General features: G+C 36.6%; 2 protein-coding genes and 1 long non-coding RNA gene across 4 annotated transcripts in view; 2 read left to right on the forward strand and 1 right to left on the reverse strand.

Annotated features, from left to right (window-relative positions):
• The window catches only part of BBS7 (Bardet-Biedl syndrome 7), a 37290-nt gene extending 28678 nt beyond the window's left edge, over positions 1-8612 (forward strand). The window contains exons 15-19 of the mRNA XM_039241604.1: positions 2002-2166; positions 5770-5879; positions 5991-6094; positions 6226-6349; positions 8235-8612. Of these exons, the coding sequence (XP_039097535.1) occupies positions 2002-2166; positions 5770-5879; positions 5991-6094; positions 6226-6349; positions 8235-8368 (637 nt within the window). The 3' untranslated portion in view covers positions 8369-8612. The remainder of the gene's footprint in view (positions 1-2001; positions 2167-5769; positions 5880-5990; positions 6095-6225; positions 6350-8234) is intronic.
• Positions 57-10274, reverse strand: LOC120238031. Of its 2 annotated transcripts, none has more exons than XR_005530122.1 (3): positions 10182-10274; positions 8301-8364; positions 57-373 (listed from the first exon to the last, which is right to left on the reverse strand). It is a non-coding gene; the product is annotated as an uncharacterized LOC120238031 (long non-coding RNA). The 2 variants fall into 2 exon arrangements; XR_005530123.1 differs by lacking the exon at positions 10182-10274 and adding an exon at positions 8919-9201.
• CCNA2 (cyclin A2) lies at positions 10256-16947 on the forward strand. Its single transcript, XM_039241606.1, has 8 exons — positions 10256-10812; positions 11597-11840; positions 13571-13683; positions 13881-14104; positions 14755-14962; positions 15373-15486; positions 15928-16061; positions 16425-16947. The coding sequence occupies exons 1-8, from the start codon at positions 10600-10602 to the stop codon at positions 16471-16473; spliced, it is 1299 nt and encodes a 432-aa protein (XP_039097537.1). The 5' UTR covers positions 10256-10599; the 3' UTR covers positions 16474-16947.
• Positions 16948-16988: the final 41 nt, after the last annotated feature.

Raw genomic sequence — 16988 nt, forward strand, 5'->3', positions numbered from 1 at the left:
CACATTTAAAAATTAAATATTTAAATGCTGTGGATTCATATTTTTAATATAAGATTTGTCTTCTTTTAATGGGTGGTTTGAGTTGGACTTTCCTATCTTTCTCATATATTACCATTCTGATCTCAGTAGAGTAACACTTCTCTCTCCCAAATACCTGTTGTGAATAAATACTGTTTAGCATTTGAGTTCTCTGTGAACAGGATCTTATTATAATATTAGCCTCAAATGTTATATTTCCTTTCTGTTTCACCTCAGGGAATGCTGGTAAATAAATTGGTTTTGATAGTCCTGTTATTTCTGACTTCCAGTCCAACTTAAACATCTTCCTGTTGTTAGTTTTTCACTTTCTTTCCTGAAGATGAGAGACCATGAACTAAAATGAAGGAGAAGGGAAAGAAATGAACAATTACTGAATACTTTACGTCTGCTCTATGTTGTACTAGGTACTTAGGCATTGTCATTTAAGTCTTACAGCAAGCAAGGCAGGTAGGTAGTAATGTCCCCAGTTTACAAGTGAGAAATGGAGGCTTGGAAAAGTAACTTGCTGATACAGGAAACAGTTATGATTAGAGGCCAAAGCCCATTTTTTTTCTATTGCAGTTTGTAATTTCAGAGATATGTAATTTAAATAAGATGTGAGGAGAAATATTCCTAGGAGAGATTTCTGGAAAACATTAAAGAGAATAGATTCTTTATAGGGTGTCTTCCTGCTTTAAAGTCTAAGTTGTTAATGGAGGTAGCATGCATGGTGTGTTGGAAAGAAGGCAAACTGGGAATCAGGTGACTCAGATTATAATCCTATATCTGTTCCTCTTTGATTTGGGGAAAATCCTTTAATGTATCTGGGTTTTAGTTTTCTTATCTGGAAATGAAAGGATTGGCCTAGATGATCTCAAAAGTCTCTTCCAATTCTTAGGTTCCTTAATTCTGTATCTGCTTCTTTTTAAAAAAATTTTTTTTAAGTTTATTTATTTTGAGACAGAGAGTGATCATGAGAATGGGGAAGAGGCAGAGAAAGGGAGAGACAGAATCCCAAACAGGCTCCAATGCAGGGTTTGAATTCACAGACTGTGAGATCATGACCTGATCTGAAATCAAGAGTGAGATGCTTAACTGTCTGGGTCACCCAGGCTCCCCAATTCTGTATATTCTTAAAGTTCTTCTGAACCTTTAATTGCTTGAACTTTGTATTTCCTTAACTGTTTATAATCATCCATTTGATTTATTTTAAATTTATTTTATTTTACAACCTTTTATGTATGTGTGCCTCTGTGTGTGATTTTGCAAAATAGAAAAGTATTATTCCATGTCCTTGCAAAATATCAGGTATTTTTCTCTAACTTACCCAATGGCTCATGGGTAGTAAACAGGAAGGTTTCAAATCCACATCTATCTTACTTGAAAGCCCAGCTTTTTTTAATGTTTATTTATTTTTGAAGGGGGCAGGGTGAGAGATAGAGAGTGAGCACATGCTCATGAGTAGGGGAGAGGCAGAGTAAGAGGGAGACAGAGAATCCACAGCAGGCTCCACGCTGTCAGCGCAAAGCCCAACTTGGGGCTCAAACTCACAAACCATGAGATTATGACTTGGGCCAAAGTCAGATGCTTAACCAACTGAGCCACCCAGGTGCCCTGGAAAGCCCAGTTTTTTACCCTTCACATTATGCTGATTCTTTCCCTAAGGAAGTTCTTGTGTATGTTTTGTAGTTTATATAGGTGAACTTTTAAAAAATGAAGTCTACTTGAATAAACTGAATTTTATTTATAAAGCTATTATGTTACTTAATTGAATATTAAGGCACAGATATAGATAAGCATTCTTTTTTTCATGAGATTGAAAATTGTTATCTTGTGGTTAATATTAATCTGAAGAAAATGAAATGGATACTTTTATATTTGTTTATCTACTATTGCAAAATTTTGTTTCTTCATGTGTTATATACATATAATACCTCCATGTATTGCTACACACAAATGTGTACCTCCACTATTAAATTACAGACCAATGAACACACTGACTTTAACAGGCCAGTTCAGTTTTGCTGAAGTTCACTCCTGGGTGGTTTTTTGCCTGCCTGAAGTTCCTGAAAAACCTCCAGCAGGAGAATGTGTGACATTTTATTTTCAGAACACTTTCCTGGATACACAACTTGAAAGCACCTACAGGTAAATAAAACTTATTACTGGTTCATAAATGTTTTTATGTAAATAGAGCTTCTGAAGTTTTATTTGTTTTAAGGCGGGAATAACGTGAAAATAATGTCATTGAAAACCTATACTGTTCAAGAGACTCTATTGAAAACCAAATAGAATTAGTGAGTTTAAAAAAATGGTTGAATACAGACAAATATGAAAGATCAATACCTTTCCTCTTCCCAATAATAACCAGTTAGAAAATAAATTATTTGAAAAGACCCTATCAGAGTAGCAGTAACAATAACAAAATATCCATATAAAATCTGCAGGAATACCTGTCATTAGAAAAATGCAGAACTTACATGAAGAAACTGTAAAATTTTATTGACATAAAAGACTTGATTAAATGGAGTAATATATTCAGTTGTCATCAATATGAAGACATAAATATGGCAGTACTTTCCCAAATTGATTCAAACATTTATTCTAACTTCAATAAAAATTCCAGTTAAATTTCTCTAGGCACAATAGGAAATGGCTCAGAACTTGAGAGTTTAGAAAAATACAGGCTTTTTTTTTTTTTTAATGTTTTTTTATTTAATTCTAGGAGAGAGAGAGAGAGAGACAGTGTGAGCAGGGGAGGGTCAGAGAGAGAGAGTCACAGACCGAAACGGGCTCCAGGCTCTGAGCTGGCAGTCAGCACAGAGCCCGACGCGGGGCTCGAACCCACGAACCGCGAGATCATGACCTAAGTGCAAGTCGGACGCTTAACCGACTAAGCCACCCAGGCGCCCCGAAAAATACAGGCTTTTGAAGCTATCGTGTTAAAGGGTAGAGGTCGTATTCTACACTCTTGTCAAGCTCCTAGTTGCACCCCTGCCCTTTTACTGTCACTACTCACTCATCTCCAGTAGGCTTCTATAATTTCTTTTCTGAATACAGTAGAGGCTACATTTTCCTTCTTCTTTGTTCCCATCTCTTGAATGTGAAATGACTTATTTCTTGGATAAGGCTAATTTCTCTATGTCCGCTCTTTGAGCTTATACCGATCTCTCTGTCTAGGATTCTCTCCCTAAGCAGATTACTGAGGTATTTTATTTCTTGCTTCCTAGCTGAGACTTTACCATGCTAAATTCTGGAAATAGCAGTGAATACATAATTTTACCTCAGAATATAACCTTTTGGGACCAAGAAGTATCCAGCAATATAACTTTTTGTGCATCAGTTCTGTTGAGGTGTTTTACTTTGCTCTCCAGGTGATCAACATGTGTCTTAAACCTGCAATAATGACTCCTGTTTCAAAGTACCACAGTAAACCTCACGCTTTAATCATAGCAGACAATCCAACTTGCCCCTAGCATATTCTGTATTATTATAATAGCATACACTTTGCTCTTTACCATTCTGAGTCCTTAAATATTCTTTCCTTAACAATCAAAACTCTGCTTATCCTTCAAGGCTCAACTCAGTAGCTGTATTTTGAAGCCTTCCTTGATTCTTTTCTGTTCTAATATATAGTATTTTATTCTTACCTGTCTTAGGTATTTGTTATTTGTTTGAAGTATATAATAATTTTTATGTAAGCTTGTTTCTTCAAATTTAAGCTCTTCATGGGCAGAGTCAGTTTCTTAATTATTTTTGTATGTTTCCTTCAAGTACCTACCACATGGCTTTGCTCAATAGATGTTTTTTGGGTGCCTGAATAAAATACATATATGTGGAGAAAATATAGAAGCATGTGCTTTGGAGGCAAACATACTTAGGTTTGCATCATGGCTCTGTGACTCACCAGCTATGTGACCTACCTGGATTATTTAACTCTCTGAGCTTCAGGTTTATTTTTGGGGGGTTGGAAATAATAGCATTTCATTGAGTTGTGATGATTAAAAGAAAATAAACCATGTGAATCATTCCACAGTGCCAGGTACTATTAAGTGTTTAAAATTAAATATCAGTTAAAATTAAAGACTAGTGAAAATATCATGACTTATAAAACATAATTGAAATCAAAATAGTATGTATGGTCCATCTCTCTAGAAAAAAGAATTAGCGTTTGTCTACAGCTAGTGAATATAAACTATTGGTGTGAAAACCAAATAAAAAGACAGCATTTAATACATGAAAGATGGTATATATATTAGGAAACTTTTGATTATCATAACAAGGAACCAAATACAAGAAGACTTAACTAAGTAAAAAGGATTTATCAGCTCATATAACTTAAAAGTCTAGTAGTAATTTGGGGCGCCTGGGTGGCTTAGTCGGTTAAGCGTCCGACTTTCGCTTGGGTCATGATCTCACGGTTCATGTGTTCGAGCCCCGCGTCGGGCTCTGTGCTGACTGCCAGCTCAGAGCCTGGAGCCTGTTTCAGTCTGTGACTCCCTCTCTCTCTGACCCTCCCCTGCTCACGTGCTCTCTCTCTCTCTCTCTCTCCTAGAAATAAAAAAAAAAAATTAAAAAAAAAAAAAGTCTAGTAGTAATCTGCCTCAGGCAGAACTGGACCACTGGCTTACCTGATATCATCAAGACTATCCCTTTCCATTGCTTAGCTCTGTTTTTGTCTTTTTTTGTCTTTCCTATTAAGTGCCATGTGGCTACCAGCAATTCCATCTAGTTTTCTATCTTTTCATCTACCCTAGAGCCTCTCTTTCCTAGTAGTTCCAATAAAAGTCCCAGGATTAGGTGCCAGCGTAAAGCCATGAGTTTGGAATGCTCTGCTAAATCCTTCCTAATAAAGTCCCACAAGTGGAGTTGAGGCCAGTGCCAGTGAAACTACAGTTGACCCTCAAGCAACACAGGTTTAAACTTCATGGGACCACTTGTACATAGACTTCTTTTATAAATACAGTACAGTACGGTAAATTATTTTCTCTAATGATTTTCTTACTAACATTTTCTTTTCTCTTACTTTAAGAATACAGTATATAATACATATACAAATATGTGTTGATTAACTGTTAATATTATTGGTAAGGCTTCTGGTCAGCAGTAGGCTATTACTAGTTAAGTTTTTGGGGAGTCAGAAGTTCTATGCAGATTTTTGAACAATTTTGACATTGTTCAGGGGTCAATTATATATGGATTAGAAAGGTAAGAGAACAAATAAGTGGTTCTGTAAAGGAGATGAAGGGTCCTCTGTCCATAATAAATGGCATGAATGATGGGCATGGAAGAACGGAAGATGTTAGTTTTAGGTTTAATATCAGCTTTCTTTTGAGAATGAAGAATGTAGCCATCTTGTGATTTGTATGATTACATCAAAGAATAGCATGTAAATAAGCAATTCCAAATGCATTTTATATACATATGGGGTTAGTTGTTGGAAATTTTATTAGTGAAAGTAAAGTAAAAAGATGTTTTAAGGAAGGACTTCTCTGTAATTATCACGTTTAAGAGGCATATATCTAACATCTTGTTTAGTTTCACAATTATGTTCAGAAATTGAATTTATATAATTAGTAAAAGGTTACACATTTAAATATTCTTTAATAATGGGATATGTATATAAATGATCTGAAATGAAATGAATTTTAAAAACCAGGTCCTAGTCATAAAATATGTTATTTACTGGACCTATTTAATGTATGTATTTTCTTCTAAAACTGTTCTTTTAAAAATATATTAATTTTATAGGAAAGGAGAAGGAGTTTTTAAATCTGACAACATTTCTACTATATCCATCCTAAAAGATGTGCTCTCTAAAGAAGCTACAAAAAGGAAAATTAACCTCAACATATCATATGGTAAAAAAAAAGAAAGAAAAATGAATTTTTTTCTGGCGTATTTTTGTTGTTAACAATAAGAATGTTTCTGATCAAAGTAACTTATCTAATTGTGTCTGGCTCAACTCCTAGAGATAAATGAAGTATCAGTCAAACACACTTTAAAGCTAATCCACCCAAAGCTGGAGTACCAGTTGCTTTTGGCTAAGAAAGTTCAATTAATTGATGCTTTAAAAGTAAGTATATATTCTGTGGATTCATGATCACTATTTTATTGCAATGGGATTTCTAAAATTATAATGACTTTAAAGTTACACTAGATTGAATTTTGAACATTAAAGTGCTTCTGTTTTTAATTTTAATTAAGGAATTGCAGGTTCATGAAGGAAATACAAACTTTCTGATACCAGAATATCGCTGTATTCTAGAAGAGGCAGATCAGCTACAGGAAGAATACAAAAAGCAACCTGCACATCTGGAAAGACTCTACGGTTAGTGAACTATTGTAGAAAACCTTGCCATATTGCTTTCCTACTGGCTATTTGTGAAGGATCATGTGAGAGAAAATGGGCACAAAGATTTAAGCAAAGACTACAGCATTCATGAACCAGTGACAACCAGTTTTGTCAAATTAGTTTTAATATTTAATGTTTTTATTTGATAAAATGAAAGTGAAAAAGTGAAATAGGTGTAATGCAGTAAATTAATTTCTGTTAATATGAGGAGACCTGGTGTGAAATGAATATAACCTATGAAGCATTAAAATGTAGGTTATATTTCACACAAATAATTTTTAGGTTTTGTTGATGTTGTGAAATATCAAAATGCAGCACTTAATACTTTTTAGGCAAAAGGAATTAAATGATATATTGTGCTATAAATTCATAGTTCAAAACACTTAGCTTTGGTGGTGACAAGTTGGGTGTTTCACAAATTGTCATGAAAAACGGCGAAAGCAAGACGGAGATGTAAAGGAAGGGAGAGAAAGAGGAAGGATGGAACAGCTTAAGGATAACTTTTTTTTGCAATCTTTATATAAGATGTACTGTGCATAGCCTACCTATTTATTTTTAACATCTTCATAATCAGGTGGGATTTTAATCCTTACAACAGCTCTGCATCATAGATGGTGTTATCTTCTTTTTCACATTTTTAAAATTTTAGTATATGTGCTGCTAAAGCAAGCACTATTTGCACATTTTTTTTAAATTGAAATCTGAGACTAAAAAATTTGTTGTCACATATGTAGTGGCAAAGCCTGCATTAGAACTTCCTCACTCCAAACTGCATGCTGTTTGCACTATGCCAGATCTTTTATAGTCAATTGGTATCCTCAATACACACTGATCCTTAAGCCTGCCTAATGAATTTATTTTTTACCCTGGGACTTGCTCACAAAGTATAACAATAATACCTAATATCTTAATATTTATGATATGGCAAACACATGACCTTTTATACTTATAATAACTTAGAAGATAGGTGGTACAAAACCATCTCTTATCACCAGTTCAGAAATCCAGAAAGCTTTGAAAACTAATGCTTCTTCCATAAATCATTTGGCAGCAAATTTAACTTGTATGAATTAATAATTTAATGACAACACCTCACTTAAACTGGCATGAGGTTATAGTCATTTTCCACTTAATGTGACTATTTATCCACATATTTTGTTACAGAAACACTATTCTGTTTTGTTAGCAGATGCTGTCACTCATTCTCCTTGGATACTATGCCATATGTGGTATATTCCTTTTATCTTTCTGAAATAAAAAAATTCTGAAACATGTTGGATAAATCCCAAGAATGGTCAAAATATTGATAGAATATTTTAATTCAAATACAGCTCTTAAGAACAGAATCTGTCTACACTATCTCAAAATGGCCAGCTTGGTGGGAAAAATAACTGGCCAGCAGTTAATTGTCTGAATTCAGTGGATTTTAACCAATTAAGAGGATTTAGCCAAATGATTTGTTGTGAAACTTGCCTTAAAATCCCCCCAAATAGGGTCACCTGGGTGGCTCAGTGGTTAAACGTCTGATTTTTGATCTTGGCTCAGGTCATGATCTCATAGTTCATGAAATCCCACTTTGGACTCTGCAGTGACAACTTGGAGTGTGTTTGGGATTCTGTCTCTCCCTCTCTCTGCCGCTCCCCTCCCTGCTCGCTTGCTATCTCTTTCTCAAAATAAATAAACTTAAAGAAAATCTCCCAAAATAAATATTTTTTAAAGTATAAATCCCTTTAGCCTTGTGTATATTAACTAATGCAGTTATGAGTGCTTAGAAATTTTCAAGTAGTAACTCACTTTCATTAAGTACTGTGTTAATAATTAGTACTAATCAATGATAGGAAATTAACATTTTTCTTTATAGGCATGATCACCGATCTTTTCATAGATAAGTTCAAGTTCAAAGGCACCAATGTAAAAACCAAAGTACCTCTTTTACTGGAGATTCTGGACAGTTCTGATCAAAATGCATTGATTGCTTTCTTTGATGCTGCCTGAAATAGATAAACAAGGTAAAGTTCCAGAGTTGTCTTTTTATACAAAATATGTTAAAACAGAAATACAGGACAAGCTAACTATACATACTTTTATTTCAAATCCTTTTTAATATCATCTAAAAATATTTAAGATGGGACTTCTTTTAGCAATGCTTCTATTTTGAGAAATGGAGCTTTTTAGAAATAAAGAGAATTTTTATATTAAAACAAGTGGAATGATTATAAAGGACTTTAATGATTTTTTTTGCAAGTGGATGTTTTAATTTTTGAGAAATATTACGAAAATAAAAATATATTCAAATACTTAAGCTGCACATATATATGTATAAACTGCTTTACAGTTTTCAAAATGTAGTTACATACATTACTTCATCTGATCTTCATGATACGTATTATTTCGTCAAGTCTATAAAAAAACATTATCTGTGAGGTTAAGGAATTAGGAAGACATGCTGTTATTATTTTGTAAAACTGAGTCCAGATCCCAAGTTCTGTTGCCTGGTTTGTGTCCTAGTTACTGCATACATTGTTAACTAGTGGAAATAACTTACCAATTATTTTTTCTAGGAGTTGAGACTGATATGCAACTGACTTCACTTTTGCTAGGTAATGTTTTTGTGATCCATGCTCAGTTTGTGAAATGCTTGAGTTGGCCCAGTGTGGTAAATTGTGGCCAGGGAAATGAGCAGAGCTTCCACAGATTGAAGGGATCTTAATTTGATGTCCTCTAACTAGTAGAGCTGTACAGGTGTACTATATGTGAATAGTGCAGAAATAGTGAAGGCTTCTTAGATTTTCCTGTACTAGGATCCACTAATTACCTTTTTATCATATATGGAGGGAAATACGACTTTAAGGTTACAGAATACAGAAGTTTTGTTCATTAATCATAATTTATATTTGGCATATTCAGGGAAATATTGTATTTAAAGGTTGTTTTAAAATGGCATAAAGATTATAATGGAAATAAGCTATGTTTTCAAGAAGGGCATACTCATGAATTTGTCAGAAAACAGTAATGCTTCTTAATCATAAACCATTATATTTATTATATGCAAGCCTTGTATATTAAATTTGAAAATTTATTAAAGGCACATATCACAGTTTTATTTTAATAAAGTCATTTTTATTATATTTAACCTACTCCTCTAAATGGAACAAATAATTGTATCAAGATCACTAGAATTTCACTGGTGCTTGTTGTCGGCTGCCACAGTTTGGGGAAAGATGCATCAAAATCAGTGACTGTCTAGTTGAATTTGTTGTAGTACGTTAGTAGTATATACGTAATATATACATATTATATATAATTTAATATATATTAAGGTGCCACTTTGAAATATGTTTATATATAAATATATCAACAATAGTTCAGAGTGGCACCTTACTTAATTGCATCTTTATTACATAAATTAAAAAGCATGACTGAAGAAGCACCTAAATGGTAAGATGATATTATAGTCCAACATCTGCATATCAGTTATACATGAGCAGCGGGTAATGATACATGCTCATTATATAATCATGAGAACCGTATGACACATAGACATTATTACTCCCAATTAATAGATAAGAAAACTGAGGATCAGAGACCTTGAATAGCTGGACCACGATTACCAGGCCAGTAAATGGCTGGGTCAGATTTTAGACCTTGAGAAACCAGTCAGGCTAACTGAAGGTCCAACGGCTAACGACTGGCGCGGCTCACTAATAACTGCTTAAGTTTAATCCAATTTATCCAAGAGACAGCCCTTGCACAGAGCGCAGGGATCAACTAGTTGCCTAGTTTAAAGTCATCAGAAACACCGGACCACCTCTTCGCCCGGCGCGGGCGTTTTTCCTCCCCCGGCTGATCGGCGTTTCTCCGCCTCAGCTCCGTGGCCTTCTTGTCCGCCTTCATTCGCCTGCGACCGTGTCGCCTCGGGTGACGTCACGGGCGTCGGCCTTTTCCATTGGCTCATTTCAATAGTCGCGGGATACTTGAACTGTACGAACAGCCGCCGCTCCGGCGGGCTGCTCGCAACATCTCGGGGGCGTCTTTAGCCCTCCACGCCCGGCAGTTCCTGCGTACGCCTTTCTTAAGCTCCTTGGAACTCCGTGATCTCGAGCGGGCAGGCTGGCCCGGGCTGCAGCGGATTGCTACGGCGGGAGCGTTTCCTGGTGGGGTCGGCGGGACGGAGCACACGCTGCTTGGCGCCGCAGGCTGATCCCGCCGCGACCCCGGGAGCAGTGATGTTCGGCAGCTCCGCGCCCGGGCCTGCGGCCCGCGAGGCGAGCTCGGCGCTGCTAACATTGCAGCATACGGAGCTCCAAGAGGACCAAGAGAACATCAACCCCGAGAAGGTGGCGCCCGCCCAGCAGCCCCGCACTCGGGCCGGGCTGGCTGTACTCAAGGCCGGGAATCCGCGCGTTCCAGCGCCGCAGCAGAGGCCCAAGACACGACGGGTAAAGAGATGAGCAGTATCTGCAGGAGGGTGGGTCGAGCGGGAGTTTTGCACGAGGTTTAGCAGGCCAAGGAGCGTGGCAAGAAAGCATCTTCCGAGCTTTTTTCTTAAGGGAGGCCTAGGTCTTGAGTCACCTTGATTCCTAGTTTTCTGGCGTGTGGGATGCCACTTAATAGCTTATCCCCCATTGCTGTCTTCGCCAGAGCTGATATGTTGCCTGTCTGCTCTTTATTGGGGATGTTTTTCCATAGATAATGGTGGTCAAACCAAGGCCTAAATCAAGCCCTACAACGTGTGTCCTCGCTTTTCTCGCCGCTTTAAAACCCAGGCACTGCCCTAGTGTCTGGACCCTCTTCCTCTCTCCATATGGTTAAGATTACCTCTACTTTAAGAAAGGGTATAAAAAACACTTTGCTTTTAGTAAATTCCGCCATTTTGCCGGATTTGCTCGGTTGCTCCACCCTTGGGCGAAAGTAGTGAACCAGCACCTCTTCGCTGGCTCTCCTAAACTTGTCATTTTTCATCTAGTCCCTCCACCCATCTTGTGGCCTTGATTCGTTTTGTATAATTCCACTTAGTGTGACTCTTTCTATAACTTAGGTAGGAACGCCTGTAGCGAATTTCAACATCCCTTTCTTAAGCCACTCAGACTTTACTGCCTGGACTTTGCCCCAGTTTAATTTCCTGAGAGTATTTGGGAGTAAAAGGAGACACCGAGATCCATAAGGGAAAGAAACCAAGACTCCATTCAACAGGCTCAAAGCCAAATATTTATTCATTTTTAGGTTGCACCTCTTAAGGATCTTCCTATAAATGATGAGCATGTCACTGTTCCTCCCTGGAAAGCAAACAGTAAACAGCCTGCATTTACCATTCATGTGGATGAAGCAGAAGAAGAGACTCAGAAGAGGCCAGCTGAATCTAAAAAAACAGAACATGAAAATGTCCTGGCTTTTAATTCAGCTATTGCTTTATCTGGACCAAGAAAACCACTGGTACCTCTTGATTATCCAATGGATGGTAGTTTTGGTAAGTTTTAAAGAACATTTTTTATCAAATCAATGTAATCATAATTATTAAATACACTGGGGGAGCCTGGTTGGCTCGCTGGGTTGAACTTCTGATCCTTGATTTTGGCTCAAGCTATGATCCCAGGATTGTGGGATCAAGTCCCACATTGGGCTCCTTGCTGAGCATGGAGCCTGCTTGAGATTCTCTGCCCCTCTCCCCAGCTCACTCCTGCACACTCTCTAAAATGAAAAAAATATATAGTAACCTTTCTTTAAAAAACTGAGAAATAAGCTGGATTAATGCTGTTTTTATTTTAAGACATTTTCTTACTTGATCCTTACTACGTAATGAACTTGGTTTAATGTAACAAAGTTTAGAAAGTGTGTGACTCATCTCAGATTTCACAGCTAATATGTTGACCTAGTGATCTATAAATCCTAACTAGGTAGTCCTTTCCACGTATTGTCAATCACATAAATTTAATTAGATCTCAAACACATACTTTAATCTGACCCTGGAAATGTTTGCTTGCTTCTAGTTGTATTCGTAAGACTCACTTTATACACACCACTCAGAATATTTGAATAGGATGCAGCTTTCAATATTGTGATATCTAACATCTCTTACAGCTTTAAGGTAATGTTTATTTTTGAGAGAGAGAGAGACAGCATGAGCAGGGAAGAGGCAGAAAGAGGGAGACACAGAATCCAAAGCAGCCTCCAGGCTCTGAGCTGTCAGCACAGAGCCTGACGCAGGGCTTAAATGGCCAACAGAGGTTGAACTCAAGAATGGTGAGATCATGACCTGAGCTGAAGTCACTTCACTAACTGAGCCACTCAGGTGCCCTCTCTTACAGCTTTAAAATTTTGTTTCTGTAAATCCAATCTGATACCAGAGAGGGACATTGTCCTCCTGTAAGTCAAGTGTTGAACCATGGCTTTGTACTTAACCACATTTAAAGTAGCTGCTATAAAGACAGCTCTGTCAACAGTTCGTGCAATTTCTTTACCATAGGTCTATTGAGTCACTGGACAACTCATTAAATCCAGTCTCTTTAGTTCTACTGTGAGAAGTGATCTGGGAATAGCAGGAAAATCCTTTGGAAGTAATGTTTGTATTTGTCTTTAAAGTTTGCAACAAATTTTAACCTCTAAGTGAACCCTGAAGTGAAAAGATTAATGATATTCTTTGCCTTGAAAGATAATTTAAAATTACAAACATGAATCATTTGTTGACTGTATTGTTAATTTGTTTGAACTGCTCATAGCAAACCTCATTTTCTCATTCACACACTCATAGAAGCCCTGCTTCTTAGTTATTGCCTAGATTGTACTTTGAATATGTCAGACTTTGGGGTCTGTGAACTCTTACAATAAATACTGTATAATTAATACTATATATATAATATATCCAGGCTTTTTTGGATTTCACTTGGTCTTAATAGAATCACTGTGCCATCTGCTCTTATTTCTCATGGAATATGAATGATACTTTAACATAATACCTGATGTTTAAATCGTTTTCCTTTTAGTAGCCTATTAGTATTTTTTCTTACTGACTAAAACCAAGTGGAGAGAAGTACTAAAACCAGAGTGGAATATTCCATGTACTTTTTCATGAGCAGCCCTTTTTAGTTGGATAAAATAAATGCTTTCCTATGGGACTACCTACAAGGGCAATCAGTTTTGGCTATTAAATTAATTAGAAAATTGAACCATGAATTTAATCATACTTTTATATTCTCCCAGAGTCACCACATACTATGGACATATCAATTGTATTAGACGATGAAAAGCCAATAAGTGTCAATGAAGTCCCAGACTACCATGAGGACATTCACACATACCTTAGGGAAATGGAGGTAACAGCTCTCTGAATCCAATTTTTATAGTTACTTATTCATTGTGGCAAAATGAAACTGAGAGGAAATTTTAAGTTCCTTAACTGGTGGTGAATTAGTCTAATGTTATACTTATGTTTCTGCTATGTGGCATCTTTGTTAATGGTAGAATAATCTAACTGCAATTTTAACATTATACTAAGTAACTTTCTCAACAGGTTAAATGTAAGCCTAAAGTGGGTTACATGAAGAAACAGCCAGACATCACTAACAGTATGAGGGCTATCCTTGTGGACTGGTTAGTTGAAGTAGGAGAAGAATATAAACTACAGAATGAGACCCTGCATTTGGCTGTGAACTACATTGATAGGTTCCTTTCATCGATGTCTGTGTTGAGAGGAAAACTTCAGCTTGTGGGCACTGCTGCTATGCTGTTAGCCTCGTAAGTCCAACTTGGTTTGTTGGATTAAGTGATTGGTACCTTTCTGTGTAGGGAAGAAGTTGTGATATTTAACACTGTGACATTTTAATATACACAAAGCAGAGTTGGTGACTACTTTAGGGGTAGCAGCATGAAACTGTGTGGAAACTAATTTAGGATACTAATTTTCCCAGGTCTAGATTCTAGGGTACCTTGAAGATGGAGACTGCCTACATTTTAATACACTTGGACTAGATTACCAAATTTAAAAGTGTGGTTCCTTCCATCAAAAAGTGCTTTCTGGCATAAAATCATATCTTTTCCCCATTAAGACATGGAAATTAAAAACTAAAAATGTTTGTATTTCTAAGAATTTCCTAAACTTTCATTTACTTGAACTCTGGCATTGTTACCATCTTGGAAACGCTTATGCCTCTTATTTCTTTGACCGCCCTAGACAGATATCCCATGAGTCCTGTACTGATTTGGGTCTTTCAGTTACATATATCTAGTCTCTGCTGGAAATGGTCAAGTAGCAGTGGAAACAGGCAACTGGTGGACTGTAGGTTTGGGACTCATTCCATGTATTCTGCTAAAGGGATTTCAGAATTAGATAAACAGCTTGCTTCTCTTTTGGAAGGACTGATTACTTAAAACTTTTTTCATTGTAGAAAGTTTGAAGAAATATACCCCCCAGAAGTAGCAGAGTTTGTGTACATTACAGATGATACCTATACCAAGAAACAAGTCCTGAGAATGGAGCACCTAGTTTTGAAAGTGCTTGCTTTTGACCTAGCTGCACCAACGGTAAATCAGTTTCTTACCCAATACTTTCTGCATCAGCAGTCTGCCAACTGCAAAGTTGAAAGTTTAGCAATGGTAAGTTCTTTTCATTTTGTTCAATGAAGATTCTTAGGTCACAGTTTAATTTTATAGCTTTGGTCAAGGGATTTAGTATTTAATGGCAAATTCTATAGTATAAAGAGAGCCTACCATTGTTGAAATATAACATGAATTGGGAAAATAACTAGGAGTAGTGGAATGAGGATTAAGTCTTGAGAAATGGTAGCCAGAAGAGTTGTTTTAAAAATTAAAAGAGGTAAAAATACAGGATGAAGATGGAGCAAAACACTAAGATAATGGATCAGGGCTATGAGAATTATTTTTCCTCTATGGTTGCCATAGAGCCAGTCTTAAAAACAGGAAAATAATGGGTCAGAAGACAAGGATTTGAGATTTGAATTCTAGAGCTCTTGTGATCATAAAGTATACTTACATTTCCATTGCAGTTTTTGGGAGAATTAAGTTTGATAGATGCTGACCCGTACCTAAAGTATTTGCCATCAGTTATTGCTGCAGCAGCCTTTCATTTAGCACTCTACACAATCACAGGACAAAGCTGGGTATGTATTTCGATGTCTTCACACTTCTACCTTGCAACTTAAACATTTGTGTCAGTTAAGTCAGATACTGTTCTATACGAGAGATGGTGGTCTAGAGGTACTAACCTAGAGAAACTGTTCAGTAATCTACACTGTTTAAAGTGTCTTACCTGTCTAGTAATGTATGTTTGTTAGGTAGAAAGCTTAGTTATTACTTGGATTTGAAAGGTGTACTTAAAGGATCAGGCCAGAAGACCTGCTGCTGGCAGGAAAAGGAGTAAAAATTGACCGAAGTCAGCATAAAAGATGGAACAATGACTCCAGAAAACTAGATTTCTTAGCTGGAGGTGTTAGCCCTGAAATTTAACAAAACTCCAGCTTAATGACAACTACTAACTTAACTGTGTTTGGTGTCTGTTCCTAAAAACAAAACTCAATGGTTCTCTACCCACTTCTCTGCAGCCTGAATCTTTAGTTCAAAAGACTGGATATACCTTGGAAAGTCTTAAGCCTTGCCTCATGGACCTTCACCAGACCTACCTCAGAGCACCACAGCATGCACAACAGTCGATAAGAGAAAAGTATAAAAGTTCAAAGTAAGAATTAACATACTAAAGAAGCTTGCTTTTCCAGGCTATTGCAGGATTCTGAGACCCTTGGCTTTTTCACTTTATCAGAGGATTCATAGAACAGATACAGCCTCCCTAAGAAGAAACTATTCTCTTAGCAGGCTAGGTGTTTTGAGTAGGCTGTAGTTACCCTTTCTATCCTGCAATTGAGGGAAAAGAGGGGAGGGGAACTGGTATGCGTGCATCTTTTGTGGACCAGACAATGATTTCATAACCATTAACTCAATCAGAATAGAAAGAGCAGTTTTGAGTTCCTAGTATATGTGTCCTTCCATGAGCCCCATTACCCAGTATTCGCTGAGTTTTGTTTTTTTTTCCCCCTACTTACAGGTATCATGGTGTTTCTCTCCTCAATCCACCAGAGACACTAAATGTGTAACAGTGAAAGACTGCCTTTGTTTCCTAAGATGTAAATCACTCAAAGTATATGGTGTACAGTTTTTCTAAGGTTTTAATTTTACAATCATTTCTGAATACAGAAGTTATGGTCAAGTACAAATTATGGTATCTATTACTTTTTAAATGTTTTTTTAAATTTGTATATCTTTTGTACATGTAACTATCTTAGATATTTGGCTAATTTTAAGTGGTTTAAAGTATTAATGATGCCAGCTGTCAGCACAATAAGAACTAATAAATGGATTTAGAAAATTTGGTTTTGTAAGTCAAATTTGATTTGACTATGATATCACTCAAAAAAATTAATCTGATTTACTACAGAAGGGCCTGGGAAGGCTTCTCTTGTGTAGGAAAACGGATACAAGTTTAAGCATTCATTTTCCTAAGCAACTGGATCAATTTGGTGACTTGAGCATAATCTGAGCATATCTGGAATAAATCTGTGCTTATTTCATCAGTTGTGATAATCCTGAGAATCTTTTAGCTCTTTGTATA

Source organism: Hyaena hyaena, unplaced genomic scaffold, assembly GCF_003009895.1.
Source record: "Hyaena hyaena isolate Hyena2069 unplaced genomic scaffold, ASM300989v1 scaffold_198, whole genome shotgun sequence".
In the NCBI taxonomy this organism is placed as follows: Eukaryota; Metazoa; Chordata; class Mammalia; order Carnivora; family Hyaenidae; genus Hyaena; species Hyaena hyaena.